A 26,756-nucleotide genomic window follows, 5' to 3' on the forward strand; every position below is an offset into this window, starting at 1 on the left:
ATAATATTTATCCTCATTAAAAGAAATATTATTTAGACATGTTTAATTCTTCATCGAAGCCATTAAAAGAATCGAATATTAATTACACTACAAAATAGAAAATAATATTTTAATTAGGGAATTGCTATGTCTTTTGTATCGTTATAAATAATGGCAATGCTTAGGTGATCGTGCAACAGAAATTACGAAACGCTTACATTACATTTTCACAGTAAAATACTTTGTGCAGATTTATTTATCATATGTTTCAACGTATTGTTTAAAAAAAAAAAAAAAAAAAAAAAAAAAAAAGAGGAAAAAATTTTTAAATTGATTCTAAAAAGATGGTTTTTTTTTTCATACAGAGGCAATATTTAAGTAGTAACGATGTTTTTAGAATAATTATGTTTTAAAAAAATTGCTAAATTTAAAATTGTATACACGTTACTATGTTTAAAAAAATTTAATTGTTACTTATTAAAAAATCAACTACGTACCAACAAATTGTATAATATTAGTTGTTGTATTAAGAAAGAATGCGACTCTTATATTACAATATAATTAAGTTACAAATATTTTATTAAACATTTTTAAAAAATTCAGATAATCTAATGTTTATGTTTAATTTTAACCACAGTTTTTATAAATAATAATAAATATTAATCCTCAATGGAATAAGAATGATAAGATTCGACTTAAAGTAAGACAATATTATTATCGATTTACTTGATTAACACGTATAAATAAAATATATAAATATACTCATAGATATTCTATAGAATGATAACATAAGCAAAAATTGAATTTAAACTTGTTTTTTTGCCAATGTTATAGACCAATATTAAAATAATTACTCTATAAATTTTAAATACAATATAAAAATATTTAATGCACTAATTATTATATTTGACAAAAGTATGGAAACGCAATAACAAATTACACTACATTACATACGCATACGCTATAATTAAATCATTAGGCTTGTCATCGGGATGTGGTACGTAGGTTTTAAGGTAAATTGTCGTGAAAATGCTCGAGATAGGATTAATTATAGAATAAATCATGACATTTCCAAAAGGCTTTATAATTAAATACTTTTGAAAGATCATATTTCTATCGTAATAATTCACGTGACAAAAGCAGATCAAAATCACAATGTTAAATCGGACATTTTTCGTGACTCAAATGACTTTAAGAGTATATTCTTGGGTTTATTTGTACGTATTTCCTGTTGAAAATTTTTTTTTTTTTTAATTACACAATCATTAACGAGTAGAATTAATTAAATTTTTTTATTTGAATATGTAACTCTCGTATGAGTACAAGCCATAATAGATTGTTTAATCTTTCAATTAACATTAATTATTTCTCTAGTTATTCCAATAGCAATGCTAATATGAAAATATAAACATAATTAAATTATTTATTTTACTAATTATCAAATCATCCGTATGTATGCTTAATGGAATAGAAAGGAAGGAGGAAGTAGGAAATGGGGGGGGGGGGAGAAAAAAAAACACTGGATAATAACAATAATAATCAAGTTGGAAAGCAGAAATAGGAAGAAAAAAAAAGAATTCACCGCGTTGATTCAAATAAGCCGTTCGAGCCACGAAAATCCAACGACTGCACGGAACCTCGAACTTTTTCGACCAAAGTCTGCGAGTACGCATGACTAGTCGTCTGGCGCATAAAATCGCTCGCGGAAAAATCTGTCAGAACATCAATTAATCTCCACGTAAGCTTCATTCGCATTATTTCCACATCGTCAACAGCGATAAAGGCGAGGACCTAAGCGTCCGTGTGTTTAAAGTAGCAAGCACTGCCTCTCCCCTACCCTGCTTGGCATCTCCGGCGAGTCCACATAGCCACGGACAATTATAGGAAACCGAGAGCACCAATAGGAGCTCGTGCTACAGCAGCATCCGCGGGGTTAACTAATTCGATAAAAATTGCCCGGCAATTATTACAAATGCGCCATGCACACTCCAATATAAATGCGGGATTTAGCGTGGAAAGTTATTAGTGATTTTGCAACAATAAGGCCGCGTTGTTGTACAACGACGTTTGCGACGGCAAGAGATTTTTTTTTTTTTTTTTTTTTTTTTTTTTTTTTTTTCATATTATCCTCTTTATCCTTGCCGATTGGAGATTTCATTTCAATTTGCCAGGCGTTTTGTAATTATGTGATTTAACGGAAGTTTCGAGGACCTTTGTTTTTTTTTACAATTCACGGCTATGAAGAATAGGAGAACATTATTTTCGTTAATCATTTGAAGTTTATGATTCGAGAGCCAAGTAGAATAACTCCTCCCTCGTAGTTTTCAATCAACAGGTGGTTTGGAGAACGGCAACGTGCTTCACTAAACGGTAAGTTTTATTTTCATAAATTAAAGCAAAATCTGAATTCTCGTCAGAGGCATTTGGTTCGCTTGAAAAGCCCTACCGTTAATAGATAAACGATTTGTTATTTGGCGAGTTGTTCGCAACTATTTGGCACTTTTAAACAAAAATTCATAAACCATTCAAAATTAAATCAACGCTAATGTAATGATATATTCATTAGGATTATAATTCTTATAATGAGAAGATATAATGTGCGTATATTAGAGCGATATCGTCTTGATAAAAAAATTTTGACAACCGACTCGCCTCATTTCAATCGAATATCAAATTTCAATATTCTATAATCATTATGGAATAAAAGCTGACGAATACACATCATCCGCCATTACTATCATTGATATAATATTTACAATCGTTAGAATATAAATTAGCGTAACAAGCGCATAAACAATAATAAATGGAATACATTCGATTTACGTCACAATAACAACTACTCTAGCCTCCTCCTCCTCCTCCTATTTGCAACCAATAAAAAATAATCAAAAAGACATTCGACTTTATTATTCATCTTAGAAATATATGTTGAGGTACTTTCGCGTTAGGGGGAATTCAGACCAGTAACAGACACATTAGAAATCAACGAGTCTTTCAACATAGATAATTTGCTTTGTCTTTGAATTTGTCTTCTCTTGAGTTTTTAAATCGTTCGTCTCGAGTATTTAAATACTTGTTGAAGGTAACATCACAAGAAACTAGTAAGATAATTTCGATAATTTTCTTGCATTTACAAGTAAACATATCGCGTTGTAATATACGAACTTAGTAAAAAAGGTTGATAATTCAATTTCAAGTTTAGATATAATTTACTATACAAACAATACGTATTTTAAATGTATATTATTTTTAACCTTGACGTTCCCAATTTGACGAGTTATTTGACATAATTCATTTAAAAGCTTCATAATTCGTCATTATTTTATATACTAACAGACGAATTTTCAAAAATTTTTCATTTTATATAAGCAGTTTGTTCGATGTATTTCATTAAGATTTTCTTATTGATTCTCTAAGGATTTCAAATTTTACGAAATGTAATAAATTACTACGCCATCGAGCAAAATTATGAAAAGGCAGGAAAACTGTTTTATCAATGCGATTGTCTATTTATTTACCATTAGTATATTTAGTTCTTTTTAAATATTAGATATTACAAGGCTTCATACAGTAAATAAAATTATTTTAAGCTATTTAAGAAATGTAATCTCCCTCTTATCTTCCATAAGTACGATAAGATTAAAAGAAAAGAATAATATTATTTTATGATTGTAAATGTTATACTTAATTTAAAATACATAATTATTATTGCTTTTCGCCTATATATTGAGTAATAATACTATCAATGTACTATGATTATACTAGGAAATTATTTCTATGAACTATTTACTATAAAGTCTTTTAATGTCGCATAAAATAAAATTATTTACAATTAATAATGAATTATAGATATATTCAATTGATTGAAAATTAAATTGCTTATTTAATAACTTTCCAATAATTCGACTGCATTAATATCAACATAAAAATTATACATGAATATAACATGAATTAAATACAAATTTCTTTTACTTTTACTTTAATCTTCGATTATATAATTTTCATACGGAACTAACGATCATTTAATATTATTACATTGTCAATATATATGTATAATGTACATCCACGTCCCATCAAGCACTTTCAATGGAAATAATATACTTTTTAATTACGTAAAACATGAAAAATTAAAAAATGTATCGAGTATTTGGCATACACGAGCGGTCCACTAAATTTTTCTTCAAATAAAAGAAATTGCATTATCTTACGTAGACGATGTATGAAGATATTCAAATATAATTTTATTAACATGTATTTTTCAACTGGAGCTCAAATGCAAAATTATAAAGTATAATATTGCCCGAAGATCACGATTAATTATTATATATTTTGTGTTATGTATTTGCTTTTTTTTTCTTCCATTTTTCGATCGGCTATTTTTATTAAAATGTCTATTCACAAATATTACAATATAAAAACGAATAACAAATGCGATTGATATATGATTAACTGTGGTGTGTGAATTTTTTTTTTTTAAATTTATAAATCTTATTTCTTGAATAGTTGAAAATTATGTTGAGGAAATAATAAGGTAACTTATTTTGTAACAAATAGCTTTTAAAATTATATGCATTCTTAAAAACATTAATTTTAATAGTTTTTATTAAGAGTATATTAATTTTAGATGCGTTTCCTATAATTTTCACACATAACAAATAAAATGCGCTATTATATATATATATATATATATAAAAGAATAAATAAATAAATAAATAAATAAATAAATAAAAACGAAATCACATTAATATTAGGACTATATTTGTATCGATATGCTCTACAAATATGCTTTTGATAGATTTGATAATCGGAAATTTGAGAATTTGAGAACGAAACGAGCTGCGAAATTGAAAATGCGTGAAACGAGCCGATGGACCGTTTGGATTCCCATCCAAATTTAATCAAAGTCGGCAAATGCACTAATGGCACCTCGTCGATATTAGCAGGTAACGCGTAAACGAGAATAAGGTGCAAGAGATCGGCGGAGGTACACCTTTGCGCGCTTCCCCTGCCCGACGACGCATTAACGAGAGTGCGAGAGAGTAGCCGCATATCTTTTCGAAACCGAAACGAGCGGTTTGCCGGTATAAAGTGGCGTTGCCAGTGGAAAGGTGATAGTCGCGCTTGCAAGAGTCTCCCGTCCGGGTCGCCATCGCCGTGTTTTCCTTTCACGTGCGTTTTCGTTTACGTGAGTGTCAGTGCGCGCACCCGCGCTTGCGCGCTCCAATGCTTTCAAGGATCGCCTAGAGCAGGATTAAAGCCGGGATTCATAGAAACTCGGTTAAAAACTTTATTATTGTGATTTTTTTTTTTTTTTTTTTTTTTTTTTTTTTTGTTGAAAGATAAATCTATCGATCGAAATAGATAATTTGATTGATAGAGATTGATAAATAAATATATATATATTTATATATACTTAGAGAGAGAGAGCGAAAGAGAGTGAGTGAAAAGTATAACGGATACAACAAAATTAGCAAGTTTATTTTTGTTATTTCAACTGTTTATTAAATAATTCTTTGCTTGTAATTTTTATTCTTGAGCCGCCGGCTGTAATATAATTGAAACTCTCATTATAATATTTTATATGACATTAACTTTGTGCTCTCATTTCACCTCGTAACAATATTTTAAAGATGAAAATCAATTTTTGGAAATTGTTATTGAGATATCATATATTTTATATAAATTCATCAAATTGAACTTGGAGGAATTTTTTTTTTTTTTTTTTTTTAGAATTGTCGCGGTTAACATATCACCGTCCAATAAAGTAAATATTTTTACATAAACTTAGAATTTATAACTAAACTTGTGAAGTACCGTGACTTTTCCAAAGAAGCAACTCGTCTTTATTTACTTATTATCATTATTTTTCAAAATAATTTATTTCACAATAAAATTTATACAAGTGTATATAAGAATATTAGAAAAAGTTTCACTTGGATCATCATTTGGAACGTAAAATCTTTATTTTCGAGCACGAACAAGTAATTTAACAAAAATAAAGCAAGACTTCGACGCTATGCCAAATATTTGAAGGAGATCATGGTATTTTGAATATGAATTTTACCAAATTTTAACATCGTTTCATCGTGTTTCATCGTTCAACTTACACAAAAAAAAAATAAAAAAGGAAACAAAAAAACAAACCAAAATGAAGAGGAAATTATCGTCGCTATTCAGGTGCATTTTAATTGTATTTTAATTAATTTACCATTTAATGTTAAGTGTTTTTTTTTTCATTTTTTTTTTTTTTTTAATAATCATAATAAATATTTATAAGAATTTGCAGTGTAACGTAGATTTAAAAATAATTATATAGGTACTATAATTGATATATATATATATATATATATATATATATATGTAGTCATGATAAATTTCAACAAATAATCTATAAAAAAGTATATTATAAAAGATAAATTCTTGTTATTGTTTTACATTAAAATTTTATCAAACAACAGCTGATAATATTATATTTAGTAAAATCATTTTCTATTATGTTCCATGCATGGAGAAATAAACTTATTAAAATATAATTAATGGTAAAACATTATATTTATATTAAAGAATAATAAGCTTACGTTTTCTCGATATCGATTCCAAAATAAATTGATGCGTATGTAATGTGTGTACAATTTCAAAATAGATTGATTTATGTAGACTGATATTTGTGGTCCTACATCTTCTCAGCTTATATTAAGATTGGCTTAAAAACATCGTATTCAGAATTAAAAATCTTTGCAAATTCAGAAATGAATATTCAGAAGAAAAAAAAAGAAAAAAAAAAGGAAAAAAATATCAATAAACCTTTATTGTATTAATGTTGATACGCGTAACTGAACTGAAATTAATGAAAAACTTGGGATTGTCGAATTTTTTAAAAAATAACTTCGTTGCTAAATACATAAATAAATAGGCATGAATTTCTCAAGTAATATTAACTTATATCAAATAAGTTTGATCTATAAGTGTAAAGTAAAACTTTTTCAGCGAGCCATCGAATAAAACAAAAAAAAAAAACAAAAAACAAAAAACAAAAAAGCAAAAAACAAAAAACAAAAAAAAAAAAAGAAGAAGGAAAAGGAAAAAAATTAAAAAATATCCAACAACATTGGGAGAACAATAGGGAGTAATAAAGAGCAAAACTTTATTAAAAATAACTTATAATCCACCGATTGTTTACAATATCCAGCGTCTCGGTAGCGTCTTAGCTCATCGTCGGATTTATCCCCTTCGATGAATCCTGATCCCTTTGGTTGGATTGCAGAAGGTGATGAAAATAAACGAGTAGCACGCGATCTACGACTGATATACCTTTAAGCTCGGGTGCCCCTTTTCCTCAATTAATCCCATATCTATTTTCAGAGCCGAACTCTAACCCTTGATCGAAATCGCGATAATCTCCTACAAAAGTTCTCGAGTAGTCTCGTTGTTCCGCAGCTCGAAACCTCTAGAATCGTATTTCCGGCCAATCTTGCCGAAAACCTGTCAACCACTGAAATGCCAATGGATAACTAACTCCTCTTTCTCTATCTCTATTTCCACTTTTCCTTTCATTTACAATATAATTCCTCATTTAACATTTAGCCGACGAATAGAAAAGCTTGAGTCAATAATTTCTCTACTTGACTCTTTTCTAATACTATACTTACTACACATTCGAGTGGACCACAACATTTTGTATTTTAAGTATTTTTTCATAATTTTCTATTTTTCTTCTTCTTCTTCTTCTTCTTCTTCTTCTTCTTCTTCTTCTTCTTTTATCTTTTCGTTTGTTTTTATTTTTTAATCATTAAATACGTAATATCCGAAGCTATCGATTAATAATCACAACATTTTAACGATCTTGTTGGAAATACTAGCGATAATGGCTTTGTGTTTAATTAGTTGATAACCTCCATATTACAAAATGCTGAAAAATAATTTACCAACGTGAAATTTTAAACTTACGCTGCGTAAATTATGCTTAAACATTGTAGTATAAATTTAAACTAATTTTAAAATATAAAGTGGCATATATCTTGCAAATAATTCAATAAAAAGAGATATTACAAGACTAGAGAAGTTAATTTAACGTATAGGTTAAATTAAAGTTTTTTTTTGTCTTATTTAAAAAATTTCCCAACGAAATTTCAGTATTATTAATATTGAAATAATTAACGAATGAAAAATATTTTACAAAGATATTTAACTCTAATTGATAATAATATTGTTGTCTGCTTACATATATCCAATGAGAATTTAAACAATGTTTGAAGCACCATATATATATATATATATATATAAACAAAATAAGTTTAACAAAATACTTATTATAAACATTTTACCAAACTAATGAATAAAATAATATAATTGATCTTTTATTTAGTCTGGAATTAAAATTCAATTTATATTAAATATCATTTTCTTATTTTAAGTCAATAAGAAAAATTGAACTTGTTCGTACAATCTCAATTTTTTTAAATTAATTTCTCTTCATTTTTAATTTACTATTAATGTTAAAAATGTAATTCAAAATTAAATATCATATTCAAGCAAAATACCATTTAGTTTGATAGAATTTAAGCTTTCAAATAAGTTTTTGCTCTGTCTCTACTCCATATACTTCAATACAACATCACAATTAACTTTCATTAATAGTCGCAAAGTATTTAAAAAATTCTTAACATACTAAAAGATCAGATCATAAATTCATAAACAATTTTTATAATTTTATTTTAATTAGGATATATAATGAATTCTTACATTGTCGTATTATTTTCAATTATATAACTTCTCGATTGACTCACACTCATATAACTAGCTTATACAGGTAAAAAAAGAAGAAGAAAAAGAATTATTATAAAAAATTAAATACCTAGAAATTCAGATTCATCATTGACGCAAAATATTTATTTTTCTTGATTAACCGAGAACTAGGAATAATTTACATTCTTATTATAACAGATTCAAATTAAAGGACATAATTACGGAATTTTATATTTTAAGTGCCTGAAACGGAGTTTGACGTTATGGAAATGCGATAGAATTATTTGCTTTGATAGAATATAGCTGTTTCATTGCCAAATATAATAAATCAAAAAAATATTTGAATTCAATAAGAATATTTGCAATCTTTCAGTCAGTAATAGATTTGACAACTCCACATGACCTTATTGCACAAGAGTATCACATTGGCTGGTTAATATTATTAAACACAATCTGAATATTGCAATGCTTTAAAAAAAAATTAAAAAAAAAAAATTAAAAAAAATTAACAAATACATAAACACTCGCATATGTGTAATTAATCAAAATTTACATGGCAGTCCAAATATAAAGGGGAATGCGTAACAACTTCATATCATATCAATTGAAAATTGTCAAATCAAACATGCTGCTTTGATATTGTTAATAAAAGTATATTAATTATATTAAATAGTTGCTTGCATTATTCAATATTATTACTCACTAATAACTGATTTTTTTTTTTAATTTTTTGTTTTCATAAAACATAATAATGGTTTACACGCGGTAATTTGTAAGTAAGCGAAAGAAAAAAAAAATTAATAAAAACATAAAGGCTTTTTTTTGTCTTCAAATCGCATGATGATTTTAATCAAGGGGCTATCAATCATTCGACGCACCGTGAAGCGAGTGAACGTAAAATTATTTATGACCGTCATATTCAGCTTCAAACATTACAGGCGATATCTTTGACTGTATTAATTTGTCAACATCCTTATTAAAACATCGTAAGCACCGAGCGAATCCAGTGTAAGAATAACTTTGCTTAACCTATCCCGAGCGCAGCGACTTAAAACCGAGCTTAAAACTGGAGTCTGAATCACTTGTTGAAGAAGAGCAAATGGTATTCCTCGAATAAAGCGGAGAAAGGCCAGGGGATGTTGCCTTAATAGTCGCCCGAAACTGCAGTCCCGAGAATAAGGAGTCCCGAGCCGATTAATCACGGCTCCCGCGTCAGCTCCGCTTTTTATATCGGCGGTCATCCTCCACGATTATCGGTGGCGCATCCTAAAAGCTCCGGGCGCCCGACAAAAAAGCCACCCTAGAAGAAGCCTTGGCCTCGTGGTAAAGGCTCCCCACCCCAAACCCCATCGCCCCGGAGTCGCCTAAAGCGGCGAGCTATAGGGAGGGGCACACCAAGGTCGAGACGAAAAAAAGACGCGCATGCCTTGTTGCGGGTTGCGCGCGTCTCGCGGCGGGCCGCCCACGGTAAGGAGGGGGGGGGAGGGGGAGGGGGTTATGGAGGAGCAGCGCGAGCCTTCGCCGAGTAGACGACGAGCAGCCGAACCGCGTCCGTAACAACCGGAGAATCGCGCGCGATGACTCGCAGACGGGACGAACATCGGCTCGACTCGCTCGCGCGCTCCCCTCGCGATCATCGCTACCTAAACTACGAGCGTCGCTCTTAATTTTTTTCGCACCTCCCGCATCCTCGCACATGATCGGCCAACTTGGGGAGCTCCGGTTACTCCGTGGACTCCAAGCTAAGGGCCAACCTGGCTTCTGGCTCATGCTTCCCGCCGACCAAGGACATGATGGGGCTGCGCTCTTCCAACTGTGAATATTAATGTGCGCGCGCGCGCGACACCCCGTCACGTATTATCTTAACGTCCGTTGAATGGAACATTGTTTATTATCAGTGGACATTACCGGTCCTCGTTTTAAACATGACAGTGATCGCCTGAGAGCTAGTGATTAGCCACGGCATCGTTATTCATAAAAGGTAATACGAGCGGTGATGGCGAGTTTTGTCTCATCTAGAAGGAAATGTCACTTTCCAGTCACATTCTAGTTACGCGTACATACTTATTGCCCATTTTCGCCCGTTTGAAAATGGCGTAGCGATAATCGGCTAATTTACGTTTCGTTCTTTATAAACCGAACAATCCTTGCTAGTAGATTTTTATGTTTAAAGTGACGTTTCGTTCAATGGAAGTTTGGACAAGAAAGCTGAAACAATGAACAAGACGAGTAACAAAAAAAAAATTTTGTTTAAATAAATATTTAAAAAGCCAATTTCCCATCGCTTAAATCCAAGCTGCGTTCCGAATAAACCGAAGCGTAATAAGACAAACGATGCATGCACAATTGGGACGAAAATTAATTTCTATATCGATAATCGCTCGCGCATTATATGCAAAAATATCTATCCCAATAAACTCTATTTAAAGCCTTTTTAAAGCCTGTGCATTCGGCATTTTCACTAATACGAATTGCTTTGACTTGTCTATTTTTATGAATTTTTCAAGTACAATTCAATAATAAACACGGCAAATATTATTACCAACGGAAACAGCACTTTTATCTTCGCTTTAGAGCAAATGACTAAATAGTTTTAGAAATAATAAACTTTTTATATTTTATACAAAGCCTTTTTATAAAATGTATTTAGCGCATACTTGAAGACAAAATATTAATAAATAGCGAGTAAAATGAATTCATTGTTATTTTATTTGTATGCATTGGTATTAGTATTTAACACCGATGCTCCTTCGTTTCTCTTTCGTTATTCTTTTATTTTTTTTTCCTTTTTTTTTTCTTTTTACAAATGCCACTTTAAATATTGCAAAATTTAATTTTAACATCATTCATAGCTCACAATCCCATTAAGTTTCTAATTATGCTAAAAAAATATCTATTACTGTAAAAAAGATTAGATTAATTTTTATATTATTAATAATATACGATGAATATCTGGAATAAAAAGTTGTTATCATTATTAAATATGAATAAACTAAAATGTTGAATGGCAGTATAATTACGAATAAAATGTTCAAATATTCAACAGCATTTTCGCTAATTTGAAATTCGTCAGTTATTTAACACGTAATGATATAAATCATTTTTATGTTAAAGTTTGAAGTGGCGATTCGATTCACAATTGTGGAGAAGTCGTGATAAATCTTTGTTTAAATTACTGAAACTGAACATCGCAAATATCATTGTTTTCTATTCAACATTAATATACAATGGATAAATAATCATAATCATTCTTGATTCTTACAATTAAATTTAGTAATCAACAACTTAAAAACTATTTTAAAACAAAAATTTAATTTAATGTGACGGAACGGTTAATAATTTATTTGAGAATTGTACTTTTAAAATTATTCGACTCTTAGGATAAAATCCATTATATCAATATAAGATAAATAATAAAAAAGTAATAATCAAAATCAAAGTCTTAAAAGCCAAATATATTGTTTTTTATCATACATTGATTTCTCTCTCTCTCTCTCTCTCTCTCTCTCTCTCATTTACTCTCTTATGGATATTTTAAGAATACTAATTAATTTTCTGAAAAAAAAAAACAAGAAAAAAACTATTTTTCCTTTCGATAAATATTTTAATCCATATACATCATGTCAAGTGGAAAACTTCAACTGCAAATACTTAAAAAAATTGTAATAAAAATCTTGGCGATAAATCCTAAATTGATTTGTTTTTTCATAATGCAGAATTTATATAAACAGAAAGTCTCAAAATTAAAGTATTATTTATTTATGTATTATTAAGTGATTGCTTGCTATATAAAATTTTACCTTTGCGTATACTTAACATCTATCATATAATAAAGTTAAATAATATTGTAGTGGTAAATACAAAAATGTATGACTACGGGATTAGAATGAATCGTCATGAGATGTAAGAGGATTGAATTTTTTTTTGTTTTAAATATTAGTTTAGAATTTCAGATTAATATCTATAATTCACAAACATCTGTAGAATTTGTATAGGACAGAATAAATGTTTATTTATTTATTTATTTATTTATTTTTTTTTTTCTTTTTTTTTTATTAAATACATATCGCCGTAAAGTATATAAATATTAGTTTGTAAAATTCACTATATTTTACAAAACTCAATATCCATTCTTCTTCTTAATGCAAAGATACTCTTTTATATTTTCATTATAGTTATTGTTACATTTTTATATATTTCTTTTTAATTCGCATATAATAATAAATCTCCGTGCATGGAGCCTGTCGATTGTGTTTGAGATAATAACATAATATATGAAGGGCTCGTTGTTTACGCCAATTTTCATTTCATCTTTATCTAATATTAGTCTATTTTTTTCTTTTTTTTTAAGTATAACATGTACAATTTTCATACTAAAAGTCACTTGAAGTCAATCGCGTAGTCAAATAAATAAAAGTATATCGATTATTAACGTAATCTTATTCAAATTCCTTTATTTATTTATCAAATATTGTTTTGCTCAATATTCCGTAAAAAAGACACGAATGATCGAATTTTTATAAAATGTACAATGCAGATTCTTGGCTGTATAATGAATCTCGGGTATCGCTTTACAGGACTGTCACAGGCTTGTTCATATAAAATGTTGAGATTCGACAACAATTTAAAAGGAAAGTCTTATAAAAATTAAAGCCATATTGATATAATCAATAACCACTAGGATTAATAATTCGAATTCGATCATATATTCTTTGAATAGATAAATTTCTATGACAGATTAATCCTCGATTCCAATCTTCCAGAGAATATTACGCATCGGCAACAATTTCATAAATCAATATTAAGATCTAAATGTGATCATATCGACTACATAAACTCTAAAGTTGGTACATTCGAGAAATCATTATTAAGACAAAATATCTGGATAAGAAGACAGATAACAATTGCCTTCGTATACTAATCGATGAAATAAAATAAATCTAAAATTATTTCTTTAAATTAAAAAATATCACGCGTATACGCATTATAATGATAAAATTTTAAACATTATTTTTTTTTGAATATTTATACAAAAGAAAAATCTCCAATAACAATAATAATTCGACAAGCTCTAAATGTAATTGGACGTAATAGACAAATTTTAATTACAAATTATACAGTATCATAAAATATAATCATAAAATGACATGAAATCTAAGGTCATAAGTATATAAAATTAGAAAATGGAATTTTTCTGAATATTTTAAGACTGATAATAAATTATTTTAAAAGTCAGTAAATATAATGTTGAATTTGAATAAATAATATTTTGTTTAAATATTACGTATGTATTAAACAAGGTCGTATAAAATGTACGTAAATAATATTTTCACTGTTAAAAATACTACTTGGAGAAATATATAGAGCAAGACAGAATATAAAAAAAAATTATGAATGTTTGAAGTTGCATTATTACAAGATAAAAACGTCTGTACTTCAATTAATATAAATGTAATTAAGTTACATTAAAATGAGTAGATTGTATAACGAGGATAGAAAATAAAGGAGTATAGAAAGTTTCATAGTATGAGAATTAGAGAGTCAATGATTGGCATGGTGAATTCATATAAAAGCAGAGAAATCATCTATCTACCTTAAATGCAAATTAGTATAGCTGAACATATTTTAGAATATTAATTGAAAATAACAATAAAAAAAAAAAAAAAAAAAAAAAAAAAAAAAAATATTTGTTTATAAAATGAAAACTTTACGAATTCCAGCGAATAACGTATTTTAATCAGAATAATAATAATAATAATAATAATAATAACAACGGATTCAAGTTTTGCGCAGGTAAAACATTAATTTCGATGCAATATTACTGAATAAAAATTGTTGCTATTAATTAAGTTTCAAACTGCCACTATTTTATAATAAATATTATGCTTCTTCGATACTCTTTAATTAATTATTCGTTTATTTCCAGTTATTTAAACAATTTTACTCTAATAATACTTAGATAATATTTAGAATTTACATTTTATAAAAAACAAAATTTGATTAAAATTTAAAACAAAAAAAAATGATTCTATATTTTTATAATTTGTCGGTTGATTATAATGACAATATTTTATTATTTACTTCACTTCAATTTTATTTTAAAAATTTATAAAAAAGAAAATTGTTTTGTTATGGCTGAATTTATGTACATTTTTTATTATAATCGTTTCTAATAAAATTTATTTTTATAGCATACTTTTCGACTCGCTAATACCTAATTTTCAAATAATATTTTAACACTATAAACTATACATATCCATTTAATAAATAATTAAAAATACGTTTAATAATAATTATTATTACTGTCTTTATATAGAGCTGCATAATATATAAAATTTATATGAAATGTGTGAGATTACGTTTGCGCATTGACAAAGATCTACAAAATAATTAATTTTATTATTTACATTGTTTTCAATAAAATATGCTCACATCGCGTGAAAAATTTCGTCACACCCATTTTGAATTACATTTTCTTTTTTTTTAACATATGTTTCTTTAATCGATTTTTGTAAATAATAAGATTTAACTAATTAGTTCGTTAGAAAATTAGGTAACCCACTAATAGCCAATTCAATTATAATAAATAATATAAGCAAAATTGTTAGATAGCATAAAATTTAACTAAAAATTTCAAGTTTTTTGTGACAAAAAACGAATATTACTTGTGAAATATATTATTTTACACACATTTCCAATATATTGTGAAAAACTTCTTAAATTTTTAAATCTATAAACATTATGTAATTGTGATGTAAAAAAGACAAAAAACAGATTATAATAGTGCAATTAACGGTATATTATAAAAGTTATTAATAATTTTTCTTTGACTACAATGTAATTGTATAATTATATATTTATTTATATAATATTCATATGATTCCAAATAGATTTTAAATATTTTTTTTAATATGTCAATTTTTTAAAACACTAAAATTTTACATTTCAAGTATTAAAAGAAATTATTATCATTAAATGCTTGTGTTATATAACAATTAAAAATGTTATTATTGATGGATTTTATTAAAAATTTATTTTTCAATATATTTATTAAAATTTATATACATATATATATATTACAATAATTTAACATTAAAATTCTAAAATTGAATATATTGTAAATATTATATAAATAAAATTTATTAAAATCTAACTATTAATTAACGCGTAACTGAACGAGGTTATTCGTTAAGTGTATGGGCCATTTGACATATTCCTTAAATTCTTTAATGTTTTGAAAAATATTATGTAATTAAGTTGCAATGTTTATAATTACATAAATACGTTAAATTATCAAAAATAATTGGGCAGAAATTAAAATCTCGTTCTTAATCCAAAGTCGATTTGATCGTAATTTCAGTATATACACAAAGTATAGACGCTCATCCATGCACAAATACGTACGCATAAATATGTATAATATGTATATTAATTTATTAGTGTTTTTATAAAATATTGTTATCTAAAATTAAATGGATGATCGAAGTCTCCTCTTTTATCAATACTTCACCTTACTACGACAAGGTAAATCGCAAATATTTGTATAATTTAACACTTCCATTCGTTATTAATTACATTCGCATCTTTCGTTATGTGCGTTTCGTAGGGTAAAGAGGGTAGTAGAGTATCTCTCAATGCCGAAGCCACAAAGTTATTATCCAGCTTCCACCCAGGAATCCTCATTAATTCAAGATACCCCGTTCGCGTAGCGCTCCTCGAGCCACCGTCGACATTATCGTCATCCAGTTCATTTTCCCGTCAATTTTTCTATCCCATCGCGTATCATTATGACAGACTCGGTATCATTCATCGCTCCTCCCGACTGTCGCGAGATCGATCGTCGTTCATATGTTTGAAGTCGACAGGTTCTCGCCCACTCCCGGCCACTGCGCTCGATCATCGCACCATTCGTTATTACCAAAATGCGAGGACCAGTAGCTTTTCAGTGCCAAGGCCGTGCGCCGAAACCGCAAAAGTCGTCAAACTCTTCGCGTTGCATTCGCTGACGATAAGCGGCGTCTTGAAGTTTCGCTTTATCCTCCTCAGCCGCTGCCATTTTTCCCTCCCACCAACACGCCCAATAACTTCTGGTCTGGCGCGTTATATTCTCAAAGCCCTCTCTACATTACTGTTCGAAATAGAATTCATTGCTTTCGTACGCAAGTGAGCCTCTGCATCGCTGACTCATACGTTCATTTTGATCTGTGATTATTTTATGAATTCGAAAAGCATCGCCGCTATGGCTGTTTCATTCATATAATCTGGCTGTGCACGAATGTATTGCATCATTCATCCAACTATTCATTTGCGAAATTCACGAATTAATAAATTAATGCTTATCATAACATGGACATATGTATCGCGCCTGCGACCTGTTACTTTAATGCCACATTTACACGTATAGTTTAAACATTATTTAATCCCCTCGAAAATTATGCAATATGAATTTTTAAGCGCTGTCATTATAATGGATTAGTTTTGCAATTTATATGTCTTTGTTGTCTTAATTAAACTTTGTATCTAGCTTGTTCAAAAATTAATAATATTGTATATAGTCTTCCAAAGCTGTTTATTTTGTGTTATAAAGTTATATATTAAGAAGTATTATCGTACATTACCTAATAAATTAAATTGAACAAATTGTCTATTTCCTTGATATTAATAATCATTCGCACAAATGTTTCTTTATTTTCAACGTCTTAATCATAACATACAAAATATAAAAAATTTCTATTGTTTGCTATATAAATATTAATAAATTATTAATTTTCTAATATTGCGCTAAAAATAATAATTATAAAAATGTCAATACTTTTTTTTTTTTTTTTTTTTTTTAAATAACTTTTCAGTATTAAGTAATATTCATAGATTAAGAACGTTGTATAGATATTTGAAAATCACCGAACTTTTGCACTCGCTTACACGCTTAATCAATGCGTTTTATTAATAATCAACCAAGACGTCAACGTATTTCGATTTAATTTTGCATTACGATATTTATTTGATTTAAAGAAATGAAAAATATAAAAATTGTGCAAGTTGAATGTTCTTCATTTAAATAACATTCATCATGTAATTATCCATTATAAAAATAATAATCAATTTTACACTCTAACAAAATATATGATCCATATCAGTATCAATGAATTTTATTTAATATATAAATGTGTTCTTATATATATATATATATATATATATATATATATATATATAAATAATAAATAAATATTATTTATTAGTTATATTAAAAGCTTAAAATTAATGCAATTGGTCATTTAATCACAAAAGATATTATTCTAAAAAATATATTCAATTATAAAACGCAATATGTTTTATCCATATTTATATTCTAAAAAAATATATTATTAACAATTCTCGCAAATATTATGCAATTGATAATTGCGTTAAATTAATAAAATTATGTTATAAATAGTATATCTAGATATCAATGCTATATAAATCAGATATTTACTTTTAAAATTATTAATTGTACATTTAGTATTCTCATTATTAATTATATAATTGTCATCTAATTTATTGATCTATTAACAGACTGCTCGGACTTTATTTAAAACTTTAATGCGTAAACAACATAATATTAAGTAAAACATTATTAAGAAAATGCAATACTAACGAAGATATCAGATTAAAGCAATTAAGAAGTGCTTTAATTATTCATGTTTTATTAATTGTTAATATAAACCCTTTATTATTAATTAATGAGAAACATGCATGCGCGCACACACATATGTATAATATTAGGAGGTTGTAGATGTAGACAAGCTAGAGAATAAAATTTCAATCTATGTATTTGAAACGACTCGATTTTAACTCCAACGGGGACTTTAAGACCCAACAGTTCCCATAAAGTTCCTTGACACACAGACGCAAATACGCACGCGCACAGAGAGATAGATAGATAGAGATAGATAGAGTGAGAGAGAGAGAGAGAGAGAGAGAGAGAGAGAGAGAGAGAGAGCCATCAAACTCGATCGATTAAAGCCACGCGAGATAGATGACAATCGTTTGGAGGCATCGGTATGATCACAATAACTGGAAAAACAAGTACGAGCTAATGAAGAGCAAATAGCGGCCTAATCGCCACTCGACGAGCTAAATCCACCTGCCGAAGATCCAAGAGATATGAATCGCGTCTCTCGATAAGACCGCGAGTCTTGCATATAACTGGATAAAACACGTCGATTCCAGCTTTTACCGGATATAACCGATTCTCGCACATACCAACTCCCACTACATACGTGCTAATAAACGCGGCAGAATTCCCATCTGCGAACACTAACTTCTTTATCCTTTTATCGTTTTGCCGTCGCAATGTTTGTAAGTTTAATTATCGAGAATCGGCGACACGCCTGGCGAAATTTTACCTAAATGTACAACTCTTACGGCAACGCTTTTTTATTATCATCGATATATAAATATTGGATACTTCTTTACAGTTACAATACTTAAAACTGATAGTTTGCGCTACCTACTGCACAATCACCTATAAACTTTATCTTTTGGCATGCTAATGCGAAAAGTAATTTCTCCTCTAGAGTGTTTTAAGAACAGTGGATATGCTATGAATGGTTGACTATTTAAAGACTATCTAGATTATGTCTTGAGTTAGTAATTAAAATATCATGCTAGACAATACAAATGTTATTCTTATCAATACGATGATTTTATAAACGTATTTGAGATTTTTATCAGCAAATTAAAATTTTATAAAATTTTATTATATAATTTTATATAATTTGTTTGGTAGAAAATTTTTTATTAGGTCGTATAGCCTCGTAAAAGCTTACCGTATTATCATTCATTCCTAATATATTGTTTTTAATTTATTTCTACAATCAATGATTTAGAAACTTGAGGAAAGATACGTAAAGGCGAATGTACGCCTCTTTGGCAAAAAGCCAATTTGATACTTTCAATTAGCCAATCATGAAAAACTGTAATTATATCTCTCTTTTTTATTTAAAACCTGTTTGACGATATTTATAACAAACAATAATTATACCGTATTTCAATAACGTATTTGTAAGCACGATAAAGGATTTGAGCAATATTTTAATAAAAAGCACAATATATAGTAAATATTATGTATGCAACATTCATTATTCAATTATTCAATTTAAAATAAAAATGAAAATAATAAAAAAAAAGGCCGTTGTTTTAAATGTTTTTACTCGATTTTATTCGATCAATCTAATTTACATGTATTATGATGACATTTCAAAAATAAATTATCGTCTTCATCATAATGATACAAGTGTTGATAAAATAAAAATTTATATTATATATTAATAGTTTCCATGCTATTGAAGAAGAAAAAATGTAAATATATCGTAAGTAAAGTTTTCTTCCTAGAATTTTAACTCTTTCGAAATATTTCAAAATACTCATTCGGAATATTAATTCAATTACGTCTAATTGAATATTGCAACAGAAATACATATTTTTTATTGTTAATTAGATTGTGAGTCATATTTAATAAGATATAGTTAATTTTATCTTATATACGTGTACATGTTCTATAAATGTTATTTTACAAGCTTTGACCGCATTTCTTCCACTTTCTGAGCACTGCAATAGAGATAAAATATTTAATTATTTTGGTTGTTTATACAGATGTCTTCGTCACATAAATTACAATGGTTAATTATTTTCCCATTCATACAAATACGAATTATTCGACACGCTATTTTATTAATGAAAAAAGATAATTCATTATGATTTTTATTATGCAAGATGTACTATTGATGAATTAACTTTAATCAAATAGATAAAAATAAGCATTATTATTTTGTTTTTATTAAATTGCCATATACTTATTTTTATGAAAATATTTATAGAAGAAAATATTTATGAAAATATTGAACAGTACTTTATCTTTTAATTATTCATAAATAGATAAAGTTGAAAATTTGTACGAAGAAAATTATTTTGTATAATACCAAATGGTTTATGCGTGCGTGCGCGCGATATGAATTTTTATAATGTATATATAAGTGGAAGAGTGACAAAGCTAAAAGAATTTGTTTATATCACCGAAGTTACATATAACTTGATTACATTTGCGCAATAGATGATTCACAAAAAAGATTATTTGTTATTTAACATAAATGCGACCACGTTCGTGATGAATTTCGCAGTATAATAATTGTATCACACTTAACTAAAACACAAACACAGATGTGCTACGACTGTGTGTATTTTTGTTCTAACCATTCTTGGAAAACGGTTACAGTATGGAATTTCAAAAGCAAATATTCGAACTGGCAAGTGATCAAAAATGGTCGCGAAATCTTTTCCAGCTTAATCATTGGTTTATGTGTACACTTTCACGGAGAATATCAAGTGACGTAGTGGCGCATTTTTATATATAAGATTACGATTTGTCGGTCCAAGAATTATTTTTGTCATATGTCTTAAATAAACTTTTGTAATTGAAAGTCTGAAGTCTGAATGTCGCTTCGTTGAAATATTTTGAAAAAAAAAAAAAAAATAAGAAAAACAAAAAATTATAATCGAAAGGGTACTTTTTTTTTTGTTTAATAAAAATAATTTTTCGTATTGACTTATATCTATTGAGTTTTTCAATTTTATACGGTTAGTACCGTTATTAAAATTTAGTATTTAAAGTAATTATTGGAAATACATGATTTATTCATAAATTTTATGATTGACGATGAAATTTAAATACCTAATTATTTGACGTTTAATACTAACAATAATGATAATTATAACAACAATTACAATGATAATGATAATGATAATTATAATAATTCTTATCATAAGAGTTATAAGAATATAATAAGACTTATTATTAATATTCTTATTATTGCTGTTGTTGCTGTTGTTGCTGCTGCTGCTGCTACTGTTGTTGTTGTTGTTGTTGTTGTTGTTGTTGTTGTTGTTGTTGTTGTTGTTGTTGTTGTTGTTGTTGTTGTTGTTGTTGTTGTTGTTGTTGTTGTTGTTGTTGTTGTTGTTGTTGTTGTTGTTGTTGTTGTTGTTGTTGTTGTTGTTGTTGTTGTTGTTGTTGTTGTTGTTGTTGTTGTTGTTGTTGTTGTTGTTGTTGTTGTTGTTGTTGTTGTTGTTGTTGTTGTTGTTGTTGTTGTTGTTGTTGTTGTTGTTGTTGTTGTTGTTGTTGTTGTTGTTGTTGTTGTTGTTGTTGTTGTTGTTGTTGTTGTTGTTGTTGTTGTTGTTGTTGTTGTTGTTGTTGTTGTTGTTGTTGTTGTTGTTGTTGTTGTTGTTGTTGTTGTTGTTGTTGTTGTTGTTGTTGTTGTTGTTGTTGTTGTTGTTGTTGTTGTTGTTGTTGTTGTTGTTGTTGTTGTTGTTGTTGTTGTTGTTGTTGTTGTTGTTGTTGTTGTTGTTGTTGTTGTTGTTGTTGTTGTTGTTGTTGTTGTTGTTGTTGTTGTTGTTGTTGTTGTTGTTGTTGTTGTTGTTGTTGTTGTTGTTGTTGTTGTTGTTGTTGTTGTTGTTGTTGTTGTTGTTGTTGTTGTTGTTGTTGTTGTTGTTGTTGTTGTTGTTGTTGTTGTTGTTGTTGTTGTTGTTGTTGTTGTTGTTGTTGTTGTTGTTGTTGTTGTTGTTGTTGTTGTTGTTGTTGTTGTTGTTGTTGTTGTTGTTGTTGTTGTTGTTGTTGTTGTTGTTGTTGTTGTTGTTGTTGTTGTTATTGTCATTCAAAATTGAATAATTTGCATTGAAAGAATAAATAAAAATTTTATTTTTTAAACATGGAACTTTGAGGAGTTTGTGAGAATGTTTTACGCGATATAGCTCGCATAATTCTTAAGATGAAATGAATTTCATATTGGACAATGAATTTATCCAACATTTTTATTCGAATTTCTTTAAAATTTCAAATTATTAAAATATTCATAAAACATTCAATAATGATAATAATAGTGATTTGTTGATAATAGGCCTATAGTTAATGTCATTATTATTTTCAGATTAATTTAAACTTTAATATATTTTCAAATAATATTAAAATCAATAATTATGAACAAAAAATACTTTAATTCCATTAATATAGAGCGCTTTCAATAAATAACCATATTTTTTTACTAATTTAATTATATAATTACCCTATTATGCAGAGTCGAGGCACTTATTTTAATAATGAACATAATTTTTAATTAATAATAATATTGTTCCTTAGTGAATCGTAATTCTTAGAGAAAATATGAAAAGTTCAACATTATTAAAAGCTTCTAGACATCATGATAAAAGAGATTCCAATTACGTTGTAACTTCATCGGGTTCATTTGAAAAGCTTCGTTTTCCCTGGTCGATATCACGGACGAATCTGCTTCTAAATAAATTCTCGTACCTATAAATACTGCACACTCGTTTCTCAATGGTTTCGTCCTTCTCGTTTTGCATTTTAACTCGTATCTATACTCGACGGAATCGGAAGCGGCATATTTACAGAAAGGCGAAAAGAGAAAAACTATGGCGGGAGAAATAAAAATGTTTAGTAGTCGTAAAAGCATTTAACGCGCAACTGATGCAATTGCATCATCTGATTATTCCTTGAATTCAAAGAAAAAAGATAAACAATTATCGGAATAAACTATTGATGAGAAAGGCTACGTTCATCCTGATCGTTATTGTTACGGATAATAGCTATCAACACCATTAACGTAGTCATTTCAATTTCTTCATAATTTATGAATTTATGATTTGTTTAATTACATCATTATGTGATGCAAATTTCACAGTTATCATTTGTAACTGAATTACTTCTTGCCAATCATCATAGTTCAATCAATGAATTTCTATCACATTATTTAATGTTATTGTTTCTATGACTTTTTATTTTTACAAGAAAATTCATAAACTGTATTTATTTTAAAAAAATTTTATTATTTATCAATTATGAAGCAAGTAATTCAATATTAAAAACAGAAACGAGTCTTACTACGTAGCACATTTCCTGCGTCAAATATTTATATTCTTATATAATAATTTGATATATTACATAATGATAAGAATTCCATATATCTATTTATATTATGTGATTCCATATTTTTAATTTTTCTTCATTTTATTTTATTATTATATATTTAATATTTTCATAATTTAGTTAAGAAAGCTATTGGCTGAATTAATTATGAGATCAATTTTTTTTCTATGAAAGGATTGGTAATTGTAATATTGTAAGTCGAATAGTGGTAAAGAAATTTCTATCACTGAGATTGACATTGCATAACAAAAATTAAAGACTTTATTGATATATTTTTTGAAAAATTGCAAATAATTTTTCCTATGAAATTCATACATACTTGGATAAATAAATTCCTTGTACTACGCATCGATATTTTCATGAGTTTCTCCGTTTAACCTCTAGAATACTTATTAATATAATATACAGTGTTCTTTTTTCTTTTTTCTTTTTTTTTTATCAATCTTTTTTACTGTTCCGTATTGATAATTGTTTAAGAATTGCTCTTTACAATAGTATAAAAAAAATACTCGATCTTAAGTTAATAAAATTACCATTCAACTGTAAACATTTTCAAAGATTACACTTAAAAGACGTTTCTTAAAATGCCGCGAACATTGGATAATAAAATTTAGCTTTCATATTATAGTTTTATGAAAAAAGTCGATGAATTCATATTTTTAATACTGATCATTTGGAAACTCTAATATTTCGAAATTCATGTATAAATAAAACTTTACCGATTATACGAAAAAATTGTATACATGATTTTCTAGCGAATTCGAGCATTCCATTGCTCTAATAGAGGACAAAACTTGATATCTCAATTCCCAATAAACACTACAATTTCTTATCCAAATGTAAAAGAAAATACAAAAACTTTGTCAATGCTAAACTAAAGGGAGATTGGTTGACCTAAATCACATTCCCTTTAGTTGTGCCAAACGTGAGAAAGAGCACCAACGATAGGATGAAAAAGAACTAAGAGGGGAGACAAAATCGAGAAAATCCGACGGATAAGTTTTCAGACCCTTGTCCTTTATGTTAGCCAAATATTCACCCGAGGGAGACACTTTTTTGTCCTTGTTTTCTCCTTCTCCCATCCCTTCAACCCTCACGTGCTCGAACTTACTCACCTCCCCCCCCCCTCCCCCACGCACTGTCGCCCTCACGCTTCTCTGTGATGCTTCATTTCTCAAGGTTGAGTAGGTGAAATTGTAGAGTAGAAGATACAAATGTAATCTGCACAAGATAGCTGCAATATTCAAGATTTATTTATACTTGATTTTGAAATCATTTAAAAATATGGGAATAGATTTTGTATACGATTTTTAAGAAATAATCGCAACAATAGCGCTGTACATTTAGATTTCGATAAGCTTAGGAGATATTTCGTCCGATTCAAATATTTTCCTTATTTATATTGAAAAGAGAGGAAAAGAAGAGAGGAAAGAAAAAAAAAGACAACAACAATAACAATAACAACAACAACAACAACAACAACAACAACAACAACAACAACAACAACAAAATGTTTAATGCCAGAACAAATGTTTCTTTTACATAATTCATTTATACCTCAATAGCGATAGTTTTCAAACTCAAAGACATTATTTTCCCAATCTTAAGGGCAACTCATTTTCCTTTGAAAACTATATAAGCCAGATGATTGGAAATAATTGGAAACAAAGCAATTTTTATTTTATAATAAATTGTAAATAAATATTTTATCTATATAAGGAAAACCGAAGGAGCAATTCATGTTTTTACGAGAGAAAAGCATCAATAATGTAAATATATTTCCTTAAGTCTAAAAAATCATGAATAATTAATTATTAATGATAATTGACGACTTTTTCATTTATCGGCAGTTGTTGAATCGAAAGTGTACAATGTATCGCCGAATGAAAGCTCATACGAAAAAATTATGCCGGAAGAAAGTTTAAAAATCAAAGTAGCTATGATCGCATTGACAATTGGACATTTGAAAATTCTTTATTCCCAAACTATAAAAGCAGTAAAGTGATCATCGTACGATGAAAATGATATTTTGCAAAAGGAATAGACGTTATGTTGAGCAAGCTGCAGATCATTAAACCCATTACTTACGCTTATCCTCGTAAGGAAAAGCACCACGAGCCCCCTCGGCCCCGTATGCCACCGTATGCTCATCGTTGTTTATTTCCCGCGCATTCCTCCGCTCGTCGAATAAAGGAACGAGAAAATACTTGACGCGGGCGCATCGACGCGCCATATCGACCGCGAGCGCTCACTCGGCCGAAAAATCTATAAGGCCGAGACGCGTACGTGGCTCCGGAAAATTCGCCGGCGTCGCGGGACTTTGGGAAAATTTGCCGGATGATGATGGGAGGCGCTTAGACCGGAGCCACCGACAATACGTGGCACTACGCGAGGCTGGACACGCGGTGACGGGCAAAAGTATTCCTATCGGCTCCGCTCCGCAAGTCCATGTCCCCAGCCGCTCAAGTGTAATGATTTTCAAGAATGATGGCCGCCCGCGCATTCATCGCTCTCTTATCTATTTATTCATTAATCGTGGGGCTAATTTTAGAAAAGACGTCGGTGCGCATCTCTCAAGCAACTATTTGCGGAGTCATAGAGAGCAGGATTTCACGGGAGTGTATCTGGAATAGCAATAATGTAATAATGTCCTTTTCGTTCTTTTTAATAATGCATCGAGTTTATTCATTATTAATGTTTAAAGTTCGATGAGTTGCTTTCATCTTGGGACGTTGATCGATAAATTTCAAGAGATTCGGTCAGCTTAATACCAAGTCAAGCGATGATGTTTAATTGAAGTGCGCAAAAAATCTTGTAAATAATAATAACAACTATAAACGATAAATTGGTGTGAGTGATTATATGTGAAGTGGCTGCGAGGGCGTTTAATAAAATTATCACAATATTACTCGTATTTATTTATATAAAGTTTTAAATTCCATTTGAAATTCGTCGAAAGGTCTTAATTCTTCGCCTGACATATTCTCCTACCTAATCTAAATATTGCACTTTCCATTAAATTCCCAAGCATCTTTATTTGAAAAATACTTTCGTCAAT

At 28.6% G+C, this 26,756-nt stretch overlaps 1 protein-coding gene across 1 annotated transcript in view; it reads left to right on the top strand.

Moving 5' to 3' along the window:
* Nucleotides 1–6,100: 6,100 nt before the first annotated feature.
* The window catches only part of NKCC (sodium potassium chloride cotransporter), a 49,886-nt gene continuing 29,230 nt past the window's right edge, over nt 6,101–26,756 (top strand). The window contains exon 1 of the mRNA XM_011503472.1: nt 6,101–6,156. Coding sequence (XP_011501774.1) covers nt 6,128–6,156 — 29 coding nt within the window. The 5' untranslated portion in view covers nt 6,101–6,127. The remainder of the gene's footprint in view (nt 6,157–26,756) is intronic.

This window comes from Ceratosolen solmsi, unplaced genomic scaffold (assembly GCF_000503995.2).
Source record: "Ceratosolen solmsi marchali unplaced genomic scaffold, CerSol_1.0 scaffold33, whole genome shotgun sequence".
In the NCBI taxonomy this organism is placed as follows: domain Eukaryota; kingdom Metazoa; phylum Arthropoda; class Insecta; order Hymenoptera; family Agaonidae; genus Ceratosolen; species Ceratosolen solmsi.